Genomic DNA, 25,558 nt, shown 5'->3' with positions numbered 1-25,558 from the left:
CGTCCCAGGTGCCTGCCCAGCTCCTGGGCCCCAGCCCTGCCCTCCCCCGCCCCACCCCCTGCCCACAGCCCAACGAGGCAGCGGAGGAGAGAGCCCGCCCCCTGGAAAAGCGGGGGTTCTTGTTCTATAAGACCCCAGTTAAAATACCTGGTCTGCCATTACAGACCGAGCACCACTTATTCATCTCTCCACAAAAGTTAAAGGGTTAGTCTGGTCTGGGCGAGACATGTGTGTTGTGTTAGTGCCGGGGGGACCCAACCAGGCACGGCGGCGACGGAATGAAACAGGGGTGCCCACCCGCGCCTCAAGGAGGAAGTGCCCGCGCTCTGGGCACTCCCAGGGCTCACATTCAAGCTGCCAGGGAGCCTCCAGGGAGCAGCCATCACCCGAGACAGGCCCCGGGGTGCCTGGAGTGGGGAGAAGGAGCAGGGAGAGCGGCCAAGCCGACAGCTCAGCGGGGGAAGCGGGGCCTCGAAGGGGGACACACCCCCAGGAAGCTCCCAGTGGCCACGCAGAGCCGCACCCAGCAGCGCTCCGCCCGTGGAGCATGCCCGATGGCGGGCGCAGAACTGAGCCTGGCCGAGGACAGCGCCGCGGGGCGAGAAGAGCCAGAGGCCGGGCGAGACGTCAGGAAGGACAGAGCGGCTGAGGGACAGAAAGGGGGCCGCCGGCCAGCAGGGCCTGGGTGCTCCCACGGGACCTGGCAACACCTGCTGCCCAGGCCGCGGCTCAGGCCACCTGGGCAGAACCGGGCCTGAGCTAGCTTGGCAGAGAGGGCCACGTCGGGGACCCAAACCCAGGGCCTTCCCAGTGCCTCCCCTCCAGGCCAGCACCCTCATGGCCACCCATGGAGCGCCCGCGCCAGACACCCCACAAGAGGGCCCCACGGGGAACCCCACTGACCCTCAGTCTCACCCCCAATCTCCTGGAGGATGTCGACTGGCTCAGCCGGGTGGGGAGCCCGCCGGGAGGGGTCAGCAAGGGCCGAGGGGCTGGGGGCGGCGGAGGGTCTGCTCCTCTGATGATGGGCAGTGGTCCCGCCCCTTTTCCCCTGCATCACGGGCCACGGCTTCTCCTTCTCTCGTCATCTGAGCAGCAGAGGCAAGTCAGCCCAGGATCAGGGGTGCCATCGCCTTCAGGGGCACGTGGGGGGCACAGAGCGTGGACAGGTCACAGGGAGGAGGCCCGGCCCCCAGGCAGGACGCAGAAGGGACCACACGGTGCGGCCACCGCGAAGCCACGGAGGAGAAAGGGACGGTGGCAGGAGCCTCACAACGCAGGACCTGGACTCTCAGCCACAAGGGACGGCCAGTGAGCTGGTGTGGGCAGAGGGCATCTCGGCCCTGCCCGCAGCAGTGACAGGCACAGCCTCCCGAAGAGGGACGGCGGCACAGAGCCCCGTACCCTGAAATGGGCCTAAAACACGAGCATCAGACACACAGGGTGAGCTTTTCCACACTGGGCTTCGGCTTTTCCAGCTGTGCTGGACGTTTAACATCCACATTGACAGCACCAACCAAGAAACAGTTTTATGGCCTCTCCTTTAGGGGAAAAAAACTAGCCAAAAGAAACATGTACAGGCGCCATTTCAGTTTTCTGAAGACTAGTTAAGTAAGATCAACAATCAGGTACATAAAACGGTTGAGTATACAACTCAGCCATAAAAGAGTGAAATTCTGCCTTTTGCAGCAACATGGATGGACTTGGGGGGTATCATGCAGACAGAGAAAGACAAATACTGCATGACATCACTTATATGTGGAATCTAAAAAATACAGCAAACTAGGGACTATAACAAAAAAGAAGTAGACTCACGGGTATAGAGAACAAACGAGGGGTTCCCAGTGGGGAGAGGGAAGGGGAGCGACAATGCAGGGGGAGGGGATTAAGGGGTACAGACTATTAGGTATAAAATTAAGCTACAAGGATGTAGTGTACAACACAGGGGATGTAGCCAGTATTTTATAATAACTATAGATGGAGTATAACCTTTAAAAATCGTGAATCACTACATTGTAAACCAGCTATACTTAAATAAAAAAAGGTTCAGTATATTTTCTAACTAATCAACATTCAGTGTTCTAATTAATTTTCTATCAAACACGTGGATTCATTATCAAACTCTTCAGAAGCATGAACACAAGGTCCTATCATCAGAAGACAGGCACGGTAAACTCAGCGAGTGAATTCTTGAACAGGCTGCTGTGGGAAGCACCATGAAGCGTGCCAAGCGGGGAAGATCCGTAACAGTGCGCGAAGCACTCAGGTCGGATCCTAACAAACGACACTGCCAGCAAAGCTCTCTGTACTTGCTCTACTCTGACTCCATCCGGGCTCAAGCAGAAGTTAAATCAGCAAAACTTAACACGCACTGTCTGCTTCCAAAACCCACACTGAGGAACAGCCCGCGAGAAACCCAGGCCCTGGGTCCAACCGCAATCTGCCACAAACGCGTCCGTGAGCTCGGGAGCAGGTCCTCCCGGTAGAGCCCTCGGATGAGATGCCAGCCCCACTGACACCTGGCCTGCGGCCTCACGAGAGACTTGAGATTGCGGGCTCTTGACTGTCCCCGCAGAAACCACGTGATGGCCATGGTGGGCAGCGGGAAGCACTAACTGGGTGGTCATTTGTTAGGAAGCACAGGTAACTGATAAGGTGTTAACCTGAGGCAGGGGAGACTCCGGGCGAACTCAGTAGCTGAGAGGCGGCCCCTGCCCAGCCCCCTACTTCACAGAGAGGGTAGGTGTCACAGCCGCAGTGCAGAACAGGACCAGCTCCAGTTCCAGCTCCACTGCACAGTCTAGTGCAGGAAACACCAGGGCAACAGAACGCCATGCCCACGGGTGCCGAGACGTCTGCAAGGTAGATTTTAATGAAAACCTGGAAGAGATCTCACCATCAATTTTTAAGGTGCTACTCAGGGCAGCCAGCATGGTGCAAGTCGTAAGGTTAATCAATCACTTTTTCTGCTTTCCTGGTGAGACAGAGACAGAACTCAGCAAGAACTCCAGAGGGTGCGATGCACACAGTGCTCTGCTTCCCAGCATTAAAGAGAAATATTCAGTGCTTCCCAGTCCAGAAGGAATGATTAAAGGCTCCCCAAATCCTCTCTGAAGGAGTAACTAGTGCAGGACAAGAGCAAGAGAGGCACCTTCTATGAACAAAATGCTGTGACTGGAGCCTTCAGGAGCGGCTCAAGGGAGGCATGAGTTTCCAAAGACCAAAGCTGCACCCCTGCCAACAAGCCCCACGGAGCCGACAGGGGACCAGACCTGGGGAGGGGGCAGGCCTAGAGGACGCGGGACCGAGCATGTGCTCATCAGCACTGAGGGTGATGCAGGACCAGAGGGGACAGAGAGCGCCACCGCACCCCCTGGAAGGAGAGCCTCGGCGAAGCCACAGCAGGGCTGCAGCTTTCGAGCGTCAGAGACATAAAGTGTCCACGCAGGCAAGTCCACCACATGCCCCGGCCCAAGCTGCCGGGAGACAGCAGCTTGTCACACAGCAGACGCCACCACCACCGGAGCCCCTCTTCCCGTCAGACCCCACAGCACCCCCGGGGACTGAGACGGCCCTGAGCCAGGGCTGACGGGCTTGCTCCCCTTGCCAAAGACGGGTTTAGGCCTGGACACATGGTCGTGCCTGAAAAGGGGACAGATGGACTTCCAGGAAAGGCTTTCCTTTCAAACTGAGGGAGACGTGGGAAGGAAATCTGCTTTCTCCTTGTGGATGTGGTGGGAATCTGGATGTGATGCCTGGAACCGCTGCAGTCACCTTGTGGTCATGACGGGGGAGAGCAGTGACACGTGGACACGGCAGAGCAGAAACATGCAGAGTATCTGGGTCCTCTGCTGTTGAGACACTGAATTAACCAACCCCAGAGGGGCTTTGTTTCCATGTTTCTTGTTACAGCAGATGGTTAAACCTCCTCTTTATCTAAGTCACTTCTTATGTCCTGCAGCCACATGCATTCTAACCGACACACCTGTGATCCCTCTGAGACAGCGCCATCGGGGATGCCTCCAGCTGTGGGAACGGCAGCCCGAGCTTTGAGCAGGACCCCTGAGCTGGGTCCCCGCTCTGCTGCCTAGCGAGTAACCTGACGAGTTACTTTGTCCCTCTGAGGCCTGGCTTTCTCTCCTGTGTCTCACTTGTAAGACGGGGATATTAAAGAATCTGCCCCCCAAGGCTCTAAGGATTCCATGAGATGATATTCCTAAAAAGCCCAGACACTGCCTGGAGCTGTGCCCCACCTTCAGGGACAGGGCAGAAGGGGCGGGGTGCCCCTTCTGGCGCACAGGGTGGGTCCAGGGTCGTGGTGGGAATGGGGCTCCACAGGACTCCCCCAGGCCCATCGCTACCCTCAGGACGTGGAAGAAAGGGTGCTGCCGCCCCCGCCCCTGCTGCCAGGGTCAGGGAAGGCGGGCCCCCTCCCCTGCACGTGGCCCACACCGGACCCACACCCAACAGGGCTGGCGGCTCCCACACCCAGTCAAGGACTCTGCCAGCCCAGAAGCGGCGTTCCCGCTCCACAGAGCTGACACGGGAAGGTTTTGAGGGCAGCCTCCTGGAAACCAGAGTCCTCCTGTGTTTAGAAAATGCACACAAGGCAGCAGGTGCCAGCACGGGTGAGGAACTTGAGGTCATTTGCAATTTATTTTTAGTTCATTTCCAACAAGACTTTATTTGTAAGAACAGAACTAAAAGGGCTTTTCCCCTTTGCTGCACCAAAACCCAACCTCTCCTTGTGGAGAAAAACGTGCGTCCGACACCCACAAATGTGGGCTTGACCTCGGCTCCAGACTCAAAACGGGAAAGGTTGTGAGGGCAGATTTAAAGTTTTTGGCCAAGATGGACGAGAATGTAACAAGTGTTTCTGTCACACCAGTGATACACTAGTGATGTGCTGGAGAGACAGACCTCCCTGTAGGTCATTCTTTGGAGAGGGAAGAAGAGGGAGGAACAATGAAGCTCAGAGCACCAGGAGCTCCGTACCAAGCAGAGCTCACTGCCGCTTCCTGTCTGAACTGTGATTAGCACTTGCTGACTGCGGGGCAAGTAACCTAATTACCAAGTAAACACAGACTGCTTTTCGGCACCTCGATTTCTCCGCCCTGTACCTCCTGCCTCTGCACTAGGATCCTACTGGGTAACCCGACGCTCAGTTGTAATCCACTTGTGGAGACCTCATATTCTAGCCGCTCGATCCGTCCACGTGTGCATGCATCCCTCCATCAGGCCTATATAGACCGCTCGCAGCGCACCAGGCACCATGGGGGATGTTGTCCTCACATAATGTTACTGTTAAACTGCCCCACTCTACAGATGTGGACGCTGGGGCTTGGACGGCCAAGCAACTCGCCCAAGGTCACGCTGTGAGTGGGACTTGACTCAACTGTCGGTGTTTCTCCTATGTCCACGTGTCCCCAGTCCCCCACATCCCCTTAGCCACTGGCCCACGCCTGCTCCAGCCTATTCCAGGAAAACCTGAACATTTGAATTAAAGGCTTATCTGCACACAACAGCCCCTGTAACTGGTGGCAAACTACAAAAAAGCAGAGACAATATCTCCGTATTTGTCACACCCCAGGCTGTGTGGCCACGGCAGGCATTCAACCCCAATGTCAGTGACAAGCACGTCAGCCCTCCCAGCTCAGCAGCTGCTTTTTCTCACCCACTCTTAGTTTCTAAATGTACATTTACTCTTTCTTATAGAAAGAAGTCTTTTGCAAGCTCAGGAAACACTTCCTAGCTAAATACCTCCGTTCAGCCCATTCTGCATCTAATGATTTTTTCCAAGATCCACCTGGAAGATTAAAAACTACTCATTGTCTCCAATATTTACAAAACCAAAAGGCATATGCAGCTATTAAGCTATGATATTAAAATATGTTACTAAATCCATGTTTTCTTAGAGTTCATGGCTTCTTTTTTTTAAACAAATACCCTAAAACATAAATTCAAAGGACTGCTGTCTGAGAGCTGTGGCTCTAAAGGTATTATTATGGTAACAATGCAGACACCGCTCAAAATATTTTGGAATACCTTTTTACGGGTCTCACAAGAAAACCAGTTTTCTGTCCATGAACAGAGAAGTTGTGGTATATATACATACACAATGGAATATTACTCAGCCATAAAAAAGAACAAAATAATGCCATTTGCAGCAACATGGATGGACCTAGAGATTGTTATACTGAGAAGTTAAGTCAGACACAGAAAGACAAATATCATATGATATCACTTATATGTGGAATCTAAAACAAAAAGCGGTACAAATGAACTTATTTACAAAACAGAAGTAGAGTCACGGATGTAGAAAACAAACTTATGATTCCCAGGGGATAAGGCAGGGGAGGGATAAATTGGGAGATTGGGACTGACAAATACATGCTACTATATACCAAATTTGTATGGAAACACAAAAGACCCCAAAGAGCCAAAGCAATCTTGAGAAAGAAACATGGAGCTGGAGGAATCAGGCTCCCTGACTTCAGACTATACTACAAAGCTACAGTAATCAAGACAGTATGGTACTGGCACAAAAACAGAAATATAGATCAATGATACAGGATAGAAAACCCAGAGATAAACCCACGCACCTATGGTCACCTAATCTATGACAAAGGAGGCAAGAATATACAATGAAGAAAAGACAGTCTCTTCAATAAGTGGTGCTGGGAAAACTGGACAGCTACATGTAAAAGAATGAAATTAGAATACTCCCTAACACCATACACAAAAGTAAACTCAAAATGGATTAAAGACCTAAATGTAAGGCCAGACATTATAAAACTCCTAGAGAAAAACATAGGAAGAACACTCTATGACATAAATCACAGCAAGATCTTTTTTGACCCATCTCCTAGAATAATGAAAATAAAAACAAAAATAAACAAACGGGACCTAATGAAACTTAAGAGCTTTTGCACAGCAAAGAAAACCATAAACGAGACAAAAAGACAACCCTCAGAATGGTAGAAAATATTTGCAGATGAAGCAACTGACAAGGGATTAATCTCCAAAATATACAAACAGCTCATGCAGCTCAATATCAAAAAAACAAACAACCCAATCCAAAAATGGGCAGAAAACCTAAATAGACATTTCTCCAAAGAAGACGTACAGATAGCCAAGAGGCACATCAAGAGATGCTCAACATCACTAATCATTAGAGAAATGCAAATCAGAACTACAATGAGGTATCACCTCACACCAGTCAGAATGGCCATCATCAAAAAATATACAAACAGTAAATACTGGAGAGGGTGTGGAGAAAGTGAACCCTCTTGCACTGTCAGTGGGAATGTAAATTGATACAGCCACTATGGAGAACAGTATGGAGGCTCCTTAAAAAACTAAGAAAAAAAAAAGGAAACTAAGAATAGAACTACCATATGACCCAGCAATCCCACTACTGGGCATATACCCTGAGAAAACCATAATTCAAAAAGACACATGTACCCCAATGTTCATTGCAGCACTATTTACAATAGCCAAGACACGGAAACAACCTAAGTGCAGAAACAACCTAAGTGTCCATCAATGGATGAATGGATAAAGAAGATGTGGTACATATATACAATGGAATATTACTCAACCATAAAAAGGAATGAAATTGGGTCATCTGTAGAGATGTGGATGGACCTAGAGGCTGTCATACAGAGTGAAGTAAGTCAGAAAGAGAAAAACTAATATCATATATTAATGCATGTATGTGGAATCTAGAAAAATGGTACAGATGAACCTATCTACAGGGCAGGAATAGAGACACAGACGTAGAAAACAGACATGTGGACACGGAGTGGGGAAGGGGAGGGTGGTACAAATTGGAAGATTAGGATTGACATATATACACTACCATGTGTAAAACAGATAGCTAGTGGGAACCTGCTGTATAGCACAGGGAGCTCAGCTCGGTGCTCTGTGATGACCTACATGGGCGGGATGGGAGGGGAGGGAGATTCAAGAGGGAGGGGACATATGTATACACATAGCTCATTCACTTCGCTGTACAGCAGAAAGTAACACAACATTGTAAAACAACTATACCCCAATAAAAAAAAAAGATAACTAATAAGTACCTACTGTGTAGCACAGGGAACTCTACTTAATACTCTGTAATGGCCTATATGGGAGAAGAATCTAAAAATATTTTTAAAAGAGTAGATATATGTATAGCTGATTCACTTTGCTGTACACCTGTAACTAACACAGCATTGTAAATCAACTCTACTCCAATAAAAATGAAAAAAAAAAGAAAGAAAGAAAACCAGTTTTCAGAGAGTTTGAACATGGTTTCCACTAACTAGCTTTACATTATAAAGCTTGCTTAACTACCTTATTTACTAGATTTTGCTCCAAATAACTTTTGACTGTTTCCCAAAATCTAATCCACGTTCACAGGACAAAATGCGGCTGCCCATCCAAGACACGCAGCTTCCAAGCGCAAGCTCTGCAGGAGGGTCGGCTGGGCGCACGTGCACGAGAGGCCCTCAGTACATGTCTCTGTGGGACGACGGGGCAGAGCGGGCCTGAACTGCAGACCCACATCTGTCACCCAGGCCACCTTCAGAAAGTCCCTTGCTTCCTGGGCCTCACTCTTCTCACCTGTGAAGCGAGGGGTCAGATTACAGGATCCGAGGTCTGTGCCTCTCTTTAAAGGAGCTACTTTAAAATGAGTGAGCAAGGGCAGGCTGTTGCCCCCTCAGTGAGTCCTGGCTACGCCTGCACAGCGGGTCCAGGGAGCCCCCACAGCCCCTCATCTGCCCCCAGCCAGCGATGCCCCTGAGGCACCTGGGGCGGCAGGACTTTCCTCTCATTAGAGGCAAGAGCTGTCATGCCCTCAGGCATCACAGGTATTGCAGGGAGGGAAGTGAGGGGCCCAGAGGAGGGCTGTGACCTTCAAATTCCCTTCAGGGACGCCTGCGGCTGGGAGGGTGGGGCAGATAGACTTTTCTTTACAGCTCCCACCAAGTGCAGCAAAACCCCAGGATGATATACACAGAACAAACACAGGTGGGGAACAGGCTGACCAGGGAGGGCCCTGGGGCACGAGGAACACACAGTGTCGAGGGTCTGTGTTTTCTCTCCCACATGGGCCCCAACCCAGAAACACCCCTGGGGACAGACCCCCAAAGCTCCAGGAACGCTGCTCCCTGCAGCCCAGGGGCCAGGAAGGGCAGCCCCGAGAGACAGGAAACTTCTCGACAACTGCTCTGCTCCAGACAGACACCCCACCCAGGACAGCGAAGGCCCCGAGACTCTGTCCTCACCTGAGCCCCCAGAGAGGGTACAGGCATTGTCTACCAACACCGATTCATGATGGACCATGGCTGAAATGTAAAATGCAAACTGTAAACCCGTAGGGAAAACACAGGAGAAAAACTTCAAGGTCCAAGGCTGTTCACAGAGTCCTCAGACCTGACACCCGAGGCACAATCTGTAAAACTCATGCACTGAACTTTATCAAAATGAAGAAGCTTGCAGACAATGGAATATCTCTCGGCACTAAAAGCACACGAACTGTCAGGCCATGAAAAGCCATGGAGGAACCTTACCTGCAGTGACTAGAGAAAGAAGCTGGCCTGTAAAAGCTACACCCTGTACAAGCCCAGCTCTAGGACACTCGCAAGAGGCAGAACTGCAGGCGCAGTAAAAAGATCAGTGGTTGCCACAGGCTTAGAGGGAGGGAGGGCTAGTGGAGCAGAGGATTTTTAGGGCAGTGAAGACACCAAGTATGAATCTGTAATGGTGGATACGTGTCAGCACACGTGTCCAAATCCGCAGACGCGCGGCCACAGGTCAGTGTGGGCTCGTCACTGTAGTAACTGCCCTGTCTGCCGGGGACTGTGTAGGGAGGGATGGGGAATCCCTGCACTTTCCCCTCAAATTTGCTGTGAACCTAAAACTGCTCTAAAAGATAAAAGTCTGTTGAAAAAAGAAAAACCTTAGCCCTGCAAATAAGAAGGGAGGCGACACCAGGATCTGCTTCCCCAACGGGACCAGGGGCTTGAGTGACAGAAACGCACCCTCATCTAGGGCTGCTGTCCAGACCCCTGCTATCTGGGGGGCGGGAGTGAGGCCCTGGTCCTGGGGCGTCCGGAGGATGGGCGTGTCCCGCGACCATCAGGGCGGAGGCAGAGACGAGCCCCCAGGCCGGGCCATGCGGCCTTGGCTGCGCTGAGAGCACCCAGCCTGCCAGGACCGCGCCGCAGGGTCCGACCGGGGGCCCGCTGAGCAAGCCTCCCTCCTCTCTGTGGCCACACTCGGAGCCCAGGAAGCCGGGGAAGGTAGGGCCACGGGTGAGGGAGTGGGGAGCCCGGGCCGCACCACCAGGCCCAACCCGCCTCTGCCCTGGTCCCAAGGGGCTCAGCCTGCACCCAGTGCTCTGTCCCCAGACAGCAAGCACATTCTGTGCTCCGGGCTCAGCGGGCATGGCTGCATGGAATGATTCTCCGGTCACCACCTGCTCCCGCATCTGCCTGTGCTCAGGCCTCCTCTGGTACGCTGTAAACCTTGGACTAGAAATTTCTGAAAATACACTGTGTCCTTGAAGCCCGTTCTCTCCCTTCAAAGAAGTGCTCCTGTGGGCAAATGCCCCCAGGCCTGCACCTTGAGTGGGTGACACCGGGCCCCCTTCCTCCCGCTCTGCCGTCCCTGCACCTCAGGAGAAGCTGCTTCTTTCCACAGCCAGTGAAAGGAACTAGAACCCAGAGGTGCACGCGCACAGACCCAAACAGGGAGGCTCTGCCTTGGCCCTCATTGGGGTCCAGGACCCCATGGAACCTCCGCCCCAGGCCTCCCCTGGGCTCCACTAACGATTATAAATGGCAGAGAGCCTCCAATTTAATTGCAAAAGGTAATGATGCAGTGAGCATAAGATTAGATTCACCGCAGACGGCAATATCCTCAAACAATAAGAAAAAAAATAGAGGAGCCAGGTATGAAGACGGTCGAAATCAATAGGAAGGTTTCAGTATTAAATACTCCAGCCGAGGGTCGCAAAGTGGTATCGACAGAACTGCTGACAGCAGATAAAAAAGGGGGAGAGAAAACGAAATTGGTCTCTGCAGAAAATAAGTTACAGATTAATCACCCCACCATAAAATCATTTTGAGATGACTGAGGGTCTGAAGAGGTGTTCACGCTTTGATGACAGGATGGGGCCCGCAAAGTCGGGGCCCTGGGAGCCACTGAATCCTAACGCCACCGGCTCCCCTTGGTGCCTCCTGCTGGGTGGGGCGGCAGCCGCTCAGCCAGCCCCCGAGCATCCTCTGGACCAGGCCCAGGCTCCCAGCCCCGAGCCTGCCTCGAGCCCCGGCACTTTCATAGGAAAGCACTGTCCCTTTCTGTCCTCAAGTGCAGTCTGGAGGAACACCCCACCGAGAGGTAGGCTGGAGTTAGGGGACGGGAGGGGCCCCTGGACTCCGGCCCAGACAGCCTCACAAGTCCCCCTGGAAGGTGGGGGACTGTGCAAGTGTCTGCCCAGACCTGTGGGGGCCCCAAGGACAACTGGAGGCAGCCAGTTTCCTTCGAGTTCCCTGCTCGAGCTTGAAAGTCTGGGTGAAATTTGTGTTCTACTCCATGATACAGAGATGTGTCTTTTTTTTTTTTAATTTTAATAAAAATAGTGATTTCTTTCCTGAAGTATTATACTCTTAAGTTCACATTGAAGCCTGGGAGACACCCTTCTGACAATGCAGCTTTAAGACTCACACAGGACACCCCATACTGTGAAGGGTCTGCCTTCTGGGTCATGTATCGACAGTGATAAATCATCACTCACGCATCTCTTCACCCAGAGGGTGAAGACAGGCTTTATGAACACTGTGGGCACCACGAGGGGAAAGTGCTGACCACGCATCCCGGGAACAAGTGGATAAGGTGAGATGCGAGCTCACTGAAGAAACCTGTCCTAGAGATGCCGTTCAGGAGCCCGTGGCAGCTGGGCCCCAGGCCCAGCTGAGTGGGCGGCATTGGAAGCTTTCATTTCAGACGTCTTGGTTTTCCCTCTAAAGTTGTCGCTTTGACATGCAAATGCAATGAAATTATGAATGCATGTAAAAAACACATTTTATAAGAGGAAACTTTAAGGGATCATATATGAAGATATACCAATTGGCAGAGCATTTACTCTATGAAGGACAAAGCATTCAAAGTGATGAATATTTGAAAGCCAAACTGGTTCCCAAGAAGGTTGCTGCTAAATATTAAACAGGTCTGGGAACGAACAGGCCTGTTGAGAGAGACGTAACCTTCTGGTTGGGAACTTGCAGAGACAGCTACTCTCGGCCTCGGTGGCAGGACCTGAGGGTGACAGGACGGGTGGGAATGGGATGGAGAGACAGCCTGTGTGCAGGCAAGGGCTCCAGCGCCCCCGTGGACAGATGGCTGACGTGCCTGACGGCTACACCCTCAGGACCGTGCACACACGTGAATGAAAGGAGGGCAGGCTGAAAGGTCACTGGGTCACAGTCAACCATTATTTTCACAACCAGGAAATTTGCCTACATGACTGCTCCTACCTGAAAGGTGATTTTAACCAAATACACATTGAAAATCCATTCATTAAAAAGACTTATACTTGAAACAGAAGACTATAATTTCGGATATCCTGCTAACTCTTTTGGACAAATTATGGCCAAAAGGGGGAGTTTTGTCAACGTCCAGGGTTCTGTGTCCTATTTGTACATGGCCCTGAGGCCTGAATCCCAAACAGCTTTTGCCTGAAAGAGACAATCACTCAATTCTTTGACTGATGATTCAGTCTGTTCATTAATTATTTCACAAACAATGTCAAAATTCTAAACATATATGATCAAGAAGTGTATTCTGAATTTGGCTGAAAGGTCAAATTAAAAAACTACAAAAAACCAAAACTGTATAATTCCTGTTACTTACCACAGCCTGGCTGGAGCTTTCCTGCAAATCCCACAGCAGGATGTGGTTGTCAGCCAACGAGATGACTCTCTTCCCGTCTCCCGCGGGCTCCCACGCGACACTGAAGAAGGAGGGGGTCAAGCATTACATGATGTGTGAGAGTCCCACCTTGAGGCCAAGAGCTCTTACACATGGCCCTCAGCAAAGCCTCTGCCCGGCCCTTTGTCACCAGCAGTGTTGTCAACAGCTCTGCAATGACATGGTGCAGTACCAGGCTACCACTCTGCTGTGGCCTGAATGTCTGCATCCTTTCCCAAAGTCACCTGGTGTTGGGGGGGGGGGGGGTGATCTGGGAAGTGACTAGGGTTTAATGAGGTCAGGAGGGTGGGTCCCCATGATGGGATTAGTGCCCAGTACAGATTGACACCAGAGTTTCCTGAGCTCTGTCTCTCTATATATGTATGTCTCTGTCTCTCCCTGTCTATTTCTCTGTCTCTCTCCCTATATATCTCTGTCTTTGTTTCTATATCTCTGTCTCTCTCTTGCTGCCATGTGAACACACAGTGGGAAAGCGGCCGTCTGCAAATCAGGAACAGAGTCCTCACCTGCACCATGCTCTCAGACCTCTGGCCCCCAGAATTGTGAGAAATCAACACTTCTGTCGTGTAAGCCCCCAGCTGTGGTGTTTCGCCACGGCAGCTGGAGCTGAGACACTGCTGCCAGGTTCTCCCAGAGCCCGAGGCATGGCGAGCTGACCAATTCTGCCCACAGAGACACAAGGGGGCACTGGGTCTGAAGAGGCACAGGTGGACAGTGTGATTTTGGAGAGGAACACCACGTCTTTCGCTGCCACCACCTGGGAGGGCAGAGCTGAGAGCAGTGTGGGGCGGGAGGTGGGGAGGTCACAGCCCTCAGGTACCCACGAGGCCTGAGATGTCAGATAACAGCCTTCTGTTTCAGCCTATGTGAGCCACAGTGTCCTGTTACCTGCAGCCAAAACCTTCTTAACTGATACATATTTGAATAACAAAAGACAAAAATCACATCGTCTCTGTGATGAAACCATGAAGAGATGAAAAATTTTTCAGTTTGATCACAAGCGTGAATTTCTGTCTTCCCTGATGAAATTCTTAAGTGCTTATAAAGAGGAGAATTTCATTTCACGTCCTCCAACACGTGAGTATTGAAGACATCGATAGAGACCCTCACAATTTCTCTTTCACACAGAATACAATACTGATTGACTGGGCGCCCCTCCCTAATACCATCTTCAAGACTGTCAATGAGCTATTATTACTTTTATCGCACAATAATGTATTTCAAAACTACAATTTCTTTCTCATTTATAGTTTAAAAACACACACAAAGCTCTCACAGTACATCACTCCTGTATTGAAGAGCTTACTGTATCTTTTCTAATAATAACAAAGAAAAACGCACAATATCTAGTAAACAAGAAACACCATAGCTGGAAGAGACACCAAGAAATCTGGTACTGAAATCTGTGGCTCCTGTTTGGTTAAGATAATGGCAATTCTAATTTTGAAGACACATCTTTGCAGCAAGTTGACTGAACTTCTCTTGGTAGCCTGTTTTCATGGGGACACTTATGTAGAGTTCAGACAACTGACAATGAACACCAAGGAAAAATGCACAACAGTGAGAGAGGGAAGAAAAGGGCCACCCACGGCCCTGTCCTGGTAGAAGGTCACTCACGGCCCTGTTCTGGTAGAGGGTCACCCACGGCCCTGTCCTGGTACAGGGTCACCCACGGCCCTGTCCTGGTACAGGGTCACCCACGGCCCTGTCCTGGTACAGGGCCACCCACGGCCCTGTCCTGGTACAGGGTCACCCACGGCCCTGTCCTGGTACAGGGTCACCCACGGCCCTGTCCTGGTACAGGGTCACCCACGGCCCTGTCCTGGTACAGGGTCACCCACGGCCCTGTCCTGGTACAGGGCCACCCACGGCCCTGTCCTGGTAGAAGGTCACTCACGGCCCTGTCCTGGTAGAAGGTCACCCACGGCCCTGTCCTGGTAGAGGGTCACCCACGGCCCTGTCCTGGTAGAGGGTCACCCACGGCCCTGTCCTGGTAGAGGGTCACCCACGGCCCTGTCCTGGTAGAGGGTCACCCACGGCCCTGTCCCAGTAGATGGGCAGGTGACAGCTGAGAAGGCCCAGCTTGCACACCTCTTCCCAAGCTCTGCCCAGCAATAAAGACGTCTGACTTGGGAGAAGACAGCCCCACCCCAGGGGAGGGGGCCATCCCACAGCCACAAGGCCACGTGCTCCATAAAAGTCTAAAACGTCAGAGTTTAGCTGGCCTCAGGTACCAGGCCTGAGGAACTGGAATCGTCATAAAAATAGCTTTTTCTTTCATAAAATGAGAATTAAGAATTTCAGCAAAGTAATCCTTGGGCAGTTTAAGTAGGTGTACGTTTTCCACTAGTAACTTAGAACATCTTAAGGCTGACACGCAAGTCAAAACTTCTCCTTGGGAAATGTATATCAAAAAAGGAAAAAGGGAAAATCTTTGAGACCATCTACCTATTACTTCTCTCTTCAAAGACCTATAAGCAGACTAAGCATCACGATGACTTTAAAAGATGGTTCCAACAGGGCATTACGGTGGCATCACTCCAGCCGTTACCAGTCTGAAGGTCAGGAGCTACCACCATGCGCACATCAGCAGTTCGCTTTTAGTTACAGAGGACGTTTCATCAGAAGTATGCTTTGAAAACACACACGCACACACACGCGCGCACACACACACACACGCACGCACATGCACACACACCGAGCAACAAAACCTCTCCATGACTTCTGGAGGTACCTGGCAAGAGGGAGAAGGTTCTTAAGGTCCCGGCCATAGACCCGCCTAATTTTTGAAAGCACCTGATAATAATAGAAAACTCTAGGTGCTCCTGGAACTAAAATTCTCTGAATAAGGCTCAAAATGGACTTGTTGTTTCAACTCCAAGTGATGAGAAATCTTAAGTAAAGATTTGTTGCATTTATTATAAAGTAAAAATTGTAAAGGCTTATAATACACATGAACAAAATTACCAGAGGCAAGCCAGAGCCCTTCCCTTTGAGCAATCACTCCGAGCTATTAATCTGGGCCCCAGCAGACGCAGCCCCATCGGTGCTCGGTCCGGATGTGGAGAAGGACCTCGATGAGACAGAAGTGTCTGGGCACAGCCCTTGTCTGACCCACACCATCCCAGCCCCGCCGGAAAGCTGAAGTCTTACTGCAGGCCTTCCTTCCAGCAGAACTTCCCGGGAGGACGTGTGGGGAGAAAGGGCGCTGTCTGCCCAGAGAGCCCTGGGTCCTGGGGCTAGGGTTCCAGCAGCACGATGGGCAGCTCCCGGGGCAGGGTGCCGGCGCTCTCCTCTCCGTCCGCTGCACCACAGCCCACGAGGGGAGTCCCCTTCCCTTCCTCAACTCACAGACGAGGGGACAGACTTGGGAGGCTGAGTGGCCTGCCCCAAATGCAGTGGCTGTGAAAGGCAGGGCTGAGCCTCCAGCCAAGGGCTGACTCCAGAACCATAGGTCACGACCAGGCCTGAGAGCTCATTGTTTTAAAGCTCCTTAGCTTCAATATCACCATTAGGCAAAGAGATGAAGGAACACTGCCTGCCACCTCGAGTTAAAGCAGCTAATCATACTGACTTACTGTGTTGACACACTTGGGAAAAACAAAGCAGATAATCACTGTTTCCTTATGGTGCCTTGGTCCCCGTGACACACGCATCTTTACCAAGACACATGCAAACGCATCTGAGAAGTGGTTCCATGCAGCAACCCCCAAGCGTGTCCACAGGAAGAACCTTCCAGAAAGGTAAAGTGATGACTTGTTAACATATCATAACATAACCAAAGAAACATCTCACTTTTCAGAATTAAGGATTTTGAAAGACTAAACACACTCAGACAAAACATACGCACAACTGAAAACACAGACGGCATCTAAGGTAGATGACCCAGAACAGTGAGGGGCAGCGGGGCAGCTCGGAGTCTGAGGCGAGCCTGCTGGAGTTGGAGTCCCAGCTCTGGGTGCCGTAATCTCTCAGTGCTTTGATTTCCTCATCTGTCCAGTGGGGGTAAGAGGAGTGTACAAGTAGTCAACAGTACTGGTTTGTGAAGATCAGGGTGATATTCAGAACAGTGCCTGCACACAGCAGGTGTTGAATAAGTCCTAGATATATATTATCAGATGCAGTTAGAGCTGCGCCTCTTAAATTGAGGACCGCACTGCCCTCCGGGGGTATTTGGGGGGGGCACTTTTGGGTTTTCATGATGACTGGGAGGGCCAGGGCCGCTGGATGTCCCCTAATATGCCAACAGCCTTCCACAACAAAGACTGTCCACCCCAAATGTAACAGCTTCCCTTCGAAAAACCATAAAGCTTACTTTGAAATTTGCCTTGAACATTAAAATTATCACCCTTACATGCACCAAAAATAATTCCATGGAGATTTATTTTAAGGGAAAAAAATCCTCGAGCGAGAGTGTTCAGAAACTCCGCTCTTCACCTGCTCTGAAAGGTGCCCAAACTTAATGGTGTTTCACTGTCTGCTCTTCACTCCCAGCAGCTGGGGTCCTGAATCACCAACCCCACTCTCTGCAGCACCCAGGCTTTCCTCTGGTGGTCTTTACCCAAAAGTGAGCCAGGCATCCTGATCCCCCCTCGGGGTCTGAGAACCTTCCAGGGTCTGGAGTTACCGACCCAGGAACCAGTGACTAGGCTCAAGAGCCCAGTGCCCAGGCCCTGCACCAAGGGCTTCTGCTTGGCACTGTGTTAAGGTTAATACATGAAATGGGAAGCCTTCCCCATATTCTCATTCTCTTTGTCTCTCAGCATCTTAGCCCGAACTTTGGCTCCCCTCAGGGATGGCGTAGGTCCCTGCACTGCCAGGCAAGTGTCAGCCCCCCTCCAGCCCCCGGGCAGCTGTGCTCCAGGCACCCGAGCTGCTCCCCACGGAGCCCTGGCTGCAGTGAGGCAGAGACCAGGTAAACCCCAGAGCCAGGACTCGGATCCAAGCTTCAAAATAAGCGGACAAAGGGGAAGTGGGGGATGAGTGAGAAAGATGCCCAAGTCTGTTCCAAAGCTCGTCTCACTCGTTCTGAGTCACAGACATGTGCACGCACAACACATGCACACACATGCAGGCACAAACATAGACACAGACACACACACACACACACACACACACACACACACACACGAGCACTGGGCAAGCTGGAGTTAAGGCCTTTTGGGAACTAATGCAACATCTGCCCCTGAGCTGGGCCATTCATGCTCGGCCCCTGTGTCCTGAGGAAGGCAGATCCACACGGAAGGGTCTCCAGGAATTAAGGCGTGCCTCTGAACATCGGCCATTTACTTCTGAGGGGATTTAAGTGGGTAATCTCTGACTCACGTGCAGTTGAAAGGAAAGGGTGCATGTCTGCCTTTTCTCTGCTACAGGAGTTAACCTTGCCGTATTTACTTGGATGACCAGAGATGCCCAAAGTAGAAAAGGAGTGGAAGAAAGAGGTACTTCAGAAAACTTATATGAGTTATGTCACTAACAGTTTGTTAACTGCCCTTGAAAAAGACTAGATTAAGCAGAAAGCCACCAACCATCCCGGGATGGTGAGAAAGCCCATGGATTTTCTCTCCTGGGATCCGTCTAAACCAGGTGTGAGGATTCGGGGGGAGCATGGAAGGAGAGGTAAACACACCGTTTCCAGGTATGGGACACGCTCCAGAGTCTCACTGCTGCCGCACCACCAGCTCCCACCACAGAGCCCGGAGAGGTGCTCTAAAAACACGAGAAGGGGCCCAGCACCCGGCACGTCTGGTGGAGGCTCTGATCGGGACGTGCGTCTGCCAACCCCAATGTTAGGGGTGAGTTTGGGCAGCTCACTATTAGGAATGCTAAGAAGAAACAGACAAAACCCCACACGTACACTAAGGGGGGGTGACTGAAAGATGCATCAAGCATGAGCAGGACTGAGGACCAACCCGGAGAACTAAGTGCACTTTCCAGGCCACCGAGCAGGGTGATGGTGGGTCCCGATCGGTGGACAGTCCCTGACGTGGACAGTCCCGCACGATTACCACCAGCCAGATGCGCCCAGACCCTCGCCTCCCGCCTTGTCAGCCTCACCCTGGCTTCCCAGCTCTTAGTTTCTCTCACCTCATTCCTTTCACATATTTGCCTTTTGTCCTATAAGTTCTGCTCCCATGGAAGCTGCAACAAACCAATTCTGTGTGTTCTCCTCCGGGTGGGATCAACCCAGGACAGTCAACACAGCCACGGGATCGGGATCCCTCCTAAGGAAGGGGGTCCCCAAGGTGCACATAGCACTGTCGCCAAATGAGACGCCATGTATCACATGGGACCTAACTGCTGAGCAAAGCTGCTATTTATTGTCTACCCAGGGCGACACGTCCGAAAGTAAGTGTGGCGAGTTTACAGGGAGCAACCCCTACGACCACGAGTGCTTGGAACAGTGGAGCATGCAAAGTGCAAAAACAAAAAGGAAATTCTACTGCGTCACGGCTCATCGCCATGAAACTAGTGCTAGAAACATAAGAAAATAACCCAGAATTTCTGCCATACTTGCTACTCCAAACTAAGTTTATTTCTTTGTTCATAAAAATCATCCACGTTTCTGCTTCATCACACTCTACCCGTGAATGTGAGTGGACATAAAATTATATTAACAAGTCCTGAACAAAGTAGCATACACCTAATATACGTACTCTATATCCCTTCGTAATCACTGAGAGAAAAACACAAGAAATGGGCCATTTCTGCAAATAAACCCAAATTAAAAACAAATCTAAACTTCTCTGAGGCAGTTAACAAGGACCTAATGGCAGGAACAATGGTTCTCATCTGGCAGGTTTCATGCTGATCAAACAAAACACACACTTCTCTTCTTCAGGTAAGTGACTCCACAATGAATGATTCACACTCTGGATTTTGGCACCTGGGGTGAGGACACTCAAAGGACACTGAGAAACTCTGAAAACAACCTCAATATAAAATTAATTTTAATTCACGTAACTGACATATCCCACCTATTCCCTGCAGCCTCTTCGGGTGGGAAGTGGGGCCGTCAGGGCAGCATAACTGCCAGGAGGACAGAAACCACCCCGACACGACAGGCAGGAGACGGCTGCATGTGCTGCGGAAACCAAAGAGCCAGCACACGAGGGGCTGGGCCAAGACCGCTAGTTCCCGGGGCATTCCGAAACCCACAGTCACTACTTTACTGAAAAAGGGAAAACCCCAAGGCAGAAGCGAATCTATTAAGTCATTGGTGATTCTATCAGTGGTTACCAAATTTTGAAAACCCTTTACAAAAAGAATGTAAAACATCATTTCCCCGGTTTGTACATCTCTCTCTTAAAATACACAGATGTGGCAATCTGGTTAATTTCTTCCTGCTCAAAAGTCAAAAAAATCACAGCAGAACACAAGATAGCTTTTCATAAATGCTACAAGGATTAAAAAAAAAGGTCACTTTAAGAGTTACACCATTAAGCCAGGAAGCCCGCTGTGATTGAGTCCGTGGATGCAAGGTTTCCTGTGGCCGAGACACACGGATACTTGTAGTGAAAGAATCATGCTTATGCACTGCCGGGTACCCCTTTCTGACAACACACGACTGTGGAACTTTGGGCACTGGGTGACTTAGTTGTCCAAAGTCTGTGTTTCTTCTGACACTGCTCACCTGCACACACACACTTACATCAGCCATGTGCATGGCTCAACAGAAACACGCCCTCCCACTAAGAATCCAGCCACGGACAGTGTGTGGGCAAAAAGACCTGCACTCCTCAGAAGCCTCCCTGGGCGGGACACGTCCGAGGCCCAGAGCCTGTCACAACGCAGGGCGGATGCACACAGCTGCACTGGCCCTCCTGGGGCGAGGCTCCTGTCCTGTCCTTCTGCCCCAAAGAGGGCTGAGGGGCAGAGCCAGGGGGCAGTGCAGGGCCCTCAACCCTGGAACGGCTGACTCGTACCAGCCCTGAAGTCCAAGTTCACACAGGCCCACTGCGGCCGCTCACTGCAGACTCCACCCAAGGCAGGGAGAAGAGGGCAAGTGCAGGGCAGGGTGGGCGCCGTGTGGCTTGGCGGCACGTCCAGGAAGCTCCAGCCTTCTGCTCCTGGGTCTCACCAGCAAGTTCAGGGTTGGCTCGGAGCCATGACACATTTTGACGTGAAACACCTCCCGAACCCCAAGCAGCAGCCCTGGCTGTCCCCGCTCTCCCCCTCCTCCCACACCCCGTTTCTCAAACAGCAGAAGAAAAATCGACTACAGTTTAAAATTCTCCAGGCAGAGTTAGTGGTCCTTCGGGTTTACAGTTTTTAATTATTTAAACCTCAAGTTTAAATAATCACAAACAGAACTTCAAAAAATACATTCTCCTAAACTATCCCACTGGATACAATGGTATATGTCTGCCCAGCATGTTCTGGGAAAGCCCCTTTGGGTTCATGAGAGAACCAACTGAAACACACTTTGAACCCTAGTATTTAATGGAAACTTGAACTACGATCTCAGAAAGAATATGAGTTTCTCCTGTAATATAAATAATTATGTATACTCTGCACCGTACGTTCAGATTTTCGTATTCTGACTCTTCCTAGATAAGCTGTATCTGTACAGTGCATTTTACTATTTTTTCCTCATCACCCGCTTCCTAATACTTAGCTTCAATGACGCTCACAAGGCGCCAGGGTGGCTCTGACGACCATCCCCATTTGACAAATGAGACTTTAGCCGAAGTGAAAGAGGAAGACATCTTTATATTGTCCTGTAAAACCACAGACTGTTCTTTTCCCACAACATAAGGGATGCGAGGCCTCATTCCAGGCTTCTCTTAAAGCTAGCGGACCACTTTAGCGGTGAGCCAGTAACCAGGGAAGCAACTTCAGGGCTCCAGTTTAAAAACCTTACACCTAAGTACATCTAGGTTGGACGAAACCAGAAAGCACAAACCTGGACCTTATAAAAATCTGATAACTCTTCTGTGATGACACTGTCATAATCACAGAGACGTTTCCACCATCACTGGCAGCAGAATCATACCGTAGGATCTCTGAAAATTTCAAACATCTTTTTTTATGTATCCTCAGAGACAACTTTGAAAAGATATTAAGGATAACTTTGAATTTACTCTTTGTAACATTCACCCAAGTCAACTTACACTGTTCTATACACTGAAGTGAAAAGAAGAAACACAAAATCAGAGAGGAGGCCAAATCCTTTCTTCTGGCCAAACCACCTCAAGTATTTGGAGACCTGCACAAGTTTCTTTTCTTCTCTTTCCTCTCTAAGCTCAACACCAAAGCTTACGGCCCTTTTTCCTTCTTCTAATAAGAACAGTAACATGCACACCCGCTTCCCAGGAATTCCTGACCCTCTCAGCCGGCCTGGCATTCCAGTGTGATATTTACCTCCATCTGCACTGCAGAGGTATCTTCTCCCCAGAAAGCAGAGGTCAGCGGTCACTGTGCAAGTGTCACGGGCATCTGCAAGTACATCAGAGAAAGACCCGGCACGTCCCCCGTAGTGAGGCTAACCCAGCCCGTCGCGGCCCCTCCACAATCTGGGGGGGCAGGGTGTGTGAGCAGGGGCTGCCGCTGACCGCCACTAATTTCGCTTCCATCCCCCAAAGCTGCTGGTTTCCGATTTTAGTGGGTTCTCCCTTAAGGAGACTCTCACCGTCCGTGGAACACTGCAATCTGTATGACTGCTCCTGACGCACCACTTGGGAAATGGTGCGTGTTTCCATTATCTTGACTTTGCTTCCACTCTCCAGCAGGACGCACTAACCCACAACCAAGGCGCGTAACTCCTCAGCAGCTGGAGCCTCTTCACCGTCAGAAGGAGACGGAGAGCCACAAAATCACCCCGTGGTGGCTAATCAGCCCTTGGGCCAATCTCGACGGTGACACAGCCCCTACCTCATAGGGAGCCAGAGCCAGAGAACTGTCACCTCCTTCCTGCTCTTACCTGCCACGTCCCCAAACACCTCGCCTTCATCGGGGCTCCAAAAGACGCCGGTGTACACAGGAGACAGGAGTGTAATGCCAGGAGGCCCTAGAGAGTTCGGTGGGTCTGCAGCCCCCCACGTGCCCAGCTCAGTGCCCATGTAGACACCGCACATGCTGATAAAACGCACCCCCCGTCAGTGTCAGCACTGACCCTGGGAGACCCCTAACTCCAGAGAAGAACGAGCACACAGCACACAAAGGGGGAGCTGTCAGCAGCCCTTCCTCACCTACCCCCGAAAAGGGAAAGAGTGTCAACTACACGTGTGACACTAGGACGAACTCTCACCTCAGTGTCTTTAACATAACAAGGTAAAATTTTATTAATTTTACTTATCTACATCCCATATCCTTCCAAAAGGATTTAAGGCAGCTAATATACATAACCTGGAGTATGACGGGATGAGATGCCCTGAAAGTGGTGAAAAGGCCACAGTTCGGTAAAAGCATCCTCATGGCTCAGTCCAAGCCCTGCAGGCAGCCCGCCACCAGCTGCACTGACTTCACCCAGGAGGACCTCACGTGAGAGGCGTGGTCACGGCCGTGTGTCTGTTGAGCAGCAGAGCAGACAGTGCCCCTCACCTCAGTGTGACAGGCAGAGTGGAAAGAGGGTCATGAGTTATGACTAGATTCAGGGAAAGGCACGCGGCACTGAGCAGGTGTGAAAGAGAGCTCACTGCATCCAGTGAATTTAGAGCTGGCAAGAACATCAGAGACTCCTGAATTCAACCCATTCTACACACGAGGGAATGAGGCCCAAACTGACCTACTCGCCAAAGGGATGCCGTGAATTAGCTACAGATCTGCAGGCAGAGCCCAGGGCCACGGACGCCAGGCCCACCGTTTCTTCCACAATCACCACGCTGACTGCAGGAGCGAACCAGGAGGGAGAGGAGAAGCATGCCAGAAAAGATGATGACTCTAGTATCGGCAAAATGAGGGGGTCCCCTCGAGAGCAGAATTCGTTTACACTGATCATCCAGAAAGGACCAGCAGGAATATGCGTGAACACCCCCCAAACTTATTCTGATGAAGATGCATCTATACTCCCAGCGCCTGACACCACTTACAAACCACAGAATGACGGCCACAGGCGGTTCCCAATCCGCGTTCCGCAGGTGCGCTCCTGCAGCCAGACTGCCCAGCTGGGAGGCCCAGTCACTCCCCCGAGGAGCGAGGGACCCTGGACGCAATCTCCTCCTCTCTCTGGCCTACAGTTAACTTACCTACAGCGGTCCCCACTTTACAGGGTCACAGTCACGACTCGGCATCGTTTCTGCGGCCCCAATTCGCTCCCTTTTGCACTCAGCACCCGGCGGAGCGCTCCGTGTGCCAGGCACTGTCCTTGGTGCTGATGCAGGCTACAGGACGCAGCCTGCATCCTGACAGGCCCCTGCCCAGAGGAAGCTCAGGCTACAGAGAAAGACGCAGGAGTACGCGCAGAGAGGAGGGTCAGGAGGTGGTGACTGCTATGACGAGATAGGACTGGGTAAAATGACAGAAAGGCGTGAGTGGGGCTGGAGCAGTGATCATTTCGGAGAAAATGGTTAGGAAGGGCCTCTCTGAGGAGGGGACACTCAGCCCAGAGGAGCTGAGTGCTGCAGGTCACGGGGCGGCCCCTCTGGGTCAAGTCGGGACCTGTGTCCCCACAGGGCGAAACCGGGGAGTCAGGCCTGGAAGGGTCTGGCGGGTACGTTACACCAGCCCCTTCACTGCCTTATTTACAGCCACGCAAAGTACCACATTCCAGAGACCCTGCCATCAGCACAACGAGAAATGTCTCACCTCCTTTTCAGGAATGGAGACCTGATCTACAGAAACAGGTGACTTTCCAGTGACCCTACGGCCACCTCGGGGAAGGTGAGCACAAGAGACCCACCGTGCACTAGCTGACCCTGCTTGCGGCGATGCAGACGTGGGAGCCGTCTACCCCATGCCCCACCGCTCCAGAACAGGAGAGGCTGAGGGGCCCTGAGGACAGGAGCCCCACGCCTCTGCCTGTCAGCGCAGCCACGACTCCAGGGCACTGGGACTGTGTGGCGTTCCTGGACACTCCCTTCTGGCCAGCAGTAGCCGATGGTCAGAGCATCTGGGAGCCCCTCTCCTGGAACTGCTCTCAGCACAAATAACAAGCCAAAAGGAAAGCAAGCAAGTGAACACAGAACACCGACTGCCTCATGTCTGACCACAGTGTCCTTCACCTCCACAGATCCACCAGACTTAAATTTCCAAAACTCATATTCCCTACCTAATAATGAAACTTTGACACCACCGAGGATACTTAAGAGAACGTGCACGACAACCCCACATGCTGAGGAGGATGCCGAGACTGGACCCGCACACACGGCTGGCACGACCCCTCTGGAGCAGAGCGCAGTCGTTTCCACCAAACTAAACACTGCGCCGCACGGCCCAGCGGCTGCCCCCAGGTACCTGGCCAGGAGAGTGGAGACCCAGGTGCGCAGGGTACTGTTCAGAGGCTCTCTACACACAACAGCCCGAAGCCGGGGACCCAGATGCTCCACAGGGGAACACTTACACGAACTGTGTCCACCCCACCCGGAGTCCTACTCAGAGTAAGAAGGAAGGAGGCACGATGAGCAAAAGCCGCCATCAG

At 51.4% G+C, this 25,558-nt stretch overlaps 1 protein-coding gene across 5 annotated transcripts in view; it reads right to left on the bottom strand.

The window, feature by feature from the left end:
• Positions 1-25,558, bottom strand: part of EIPR1 (EARP complex and GARP complex interacting protein 1) — an 88,580-nt gene that overhangs the window by 8,119 nt on the left and 54,903 nt on the right. For all 5 annotated transcript variants that reach the window (XM_073791627.1, XM_033838060.2, XM_033838059.2 and 2 more), the window contains one exon: positions 12,904-13,003. In XM_073791627.1, the coding sequence (XP_073647728.1) occupies positions 12,904-13,003 (100 nt within the window). The remainder of the gene's footprint in view (positions 1-12,903; positions 13,004-25,558) is intronic.

This window comes from Tursiops truncatus, chromosome 14 (assembly GCF_011762595.2).
Source record: "Tursiops truncatus isolate mTurTru1 chromosome 14, mTurTru1.mat.Y, whole genome shotgun sequence".
Lineage (NCBI taxonomy): Eukaryota > Metazoa > Chordata > Mammalia > Artiodactyla > Delphinidae > Tursiops > Tursiops truncatus.
Note: the sequence above shows the minus strand (reverse complement) of the source record. Positions and strands in the feature narration are given on the sequence as shown.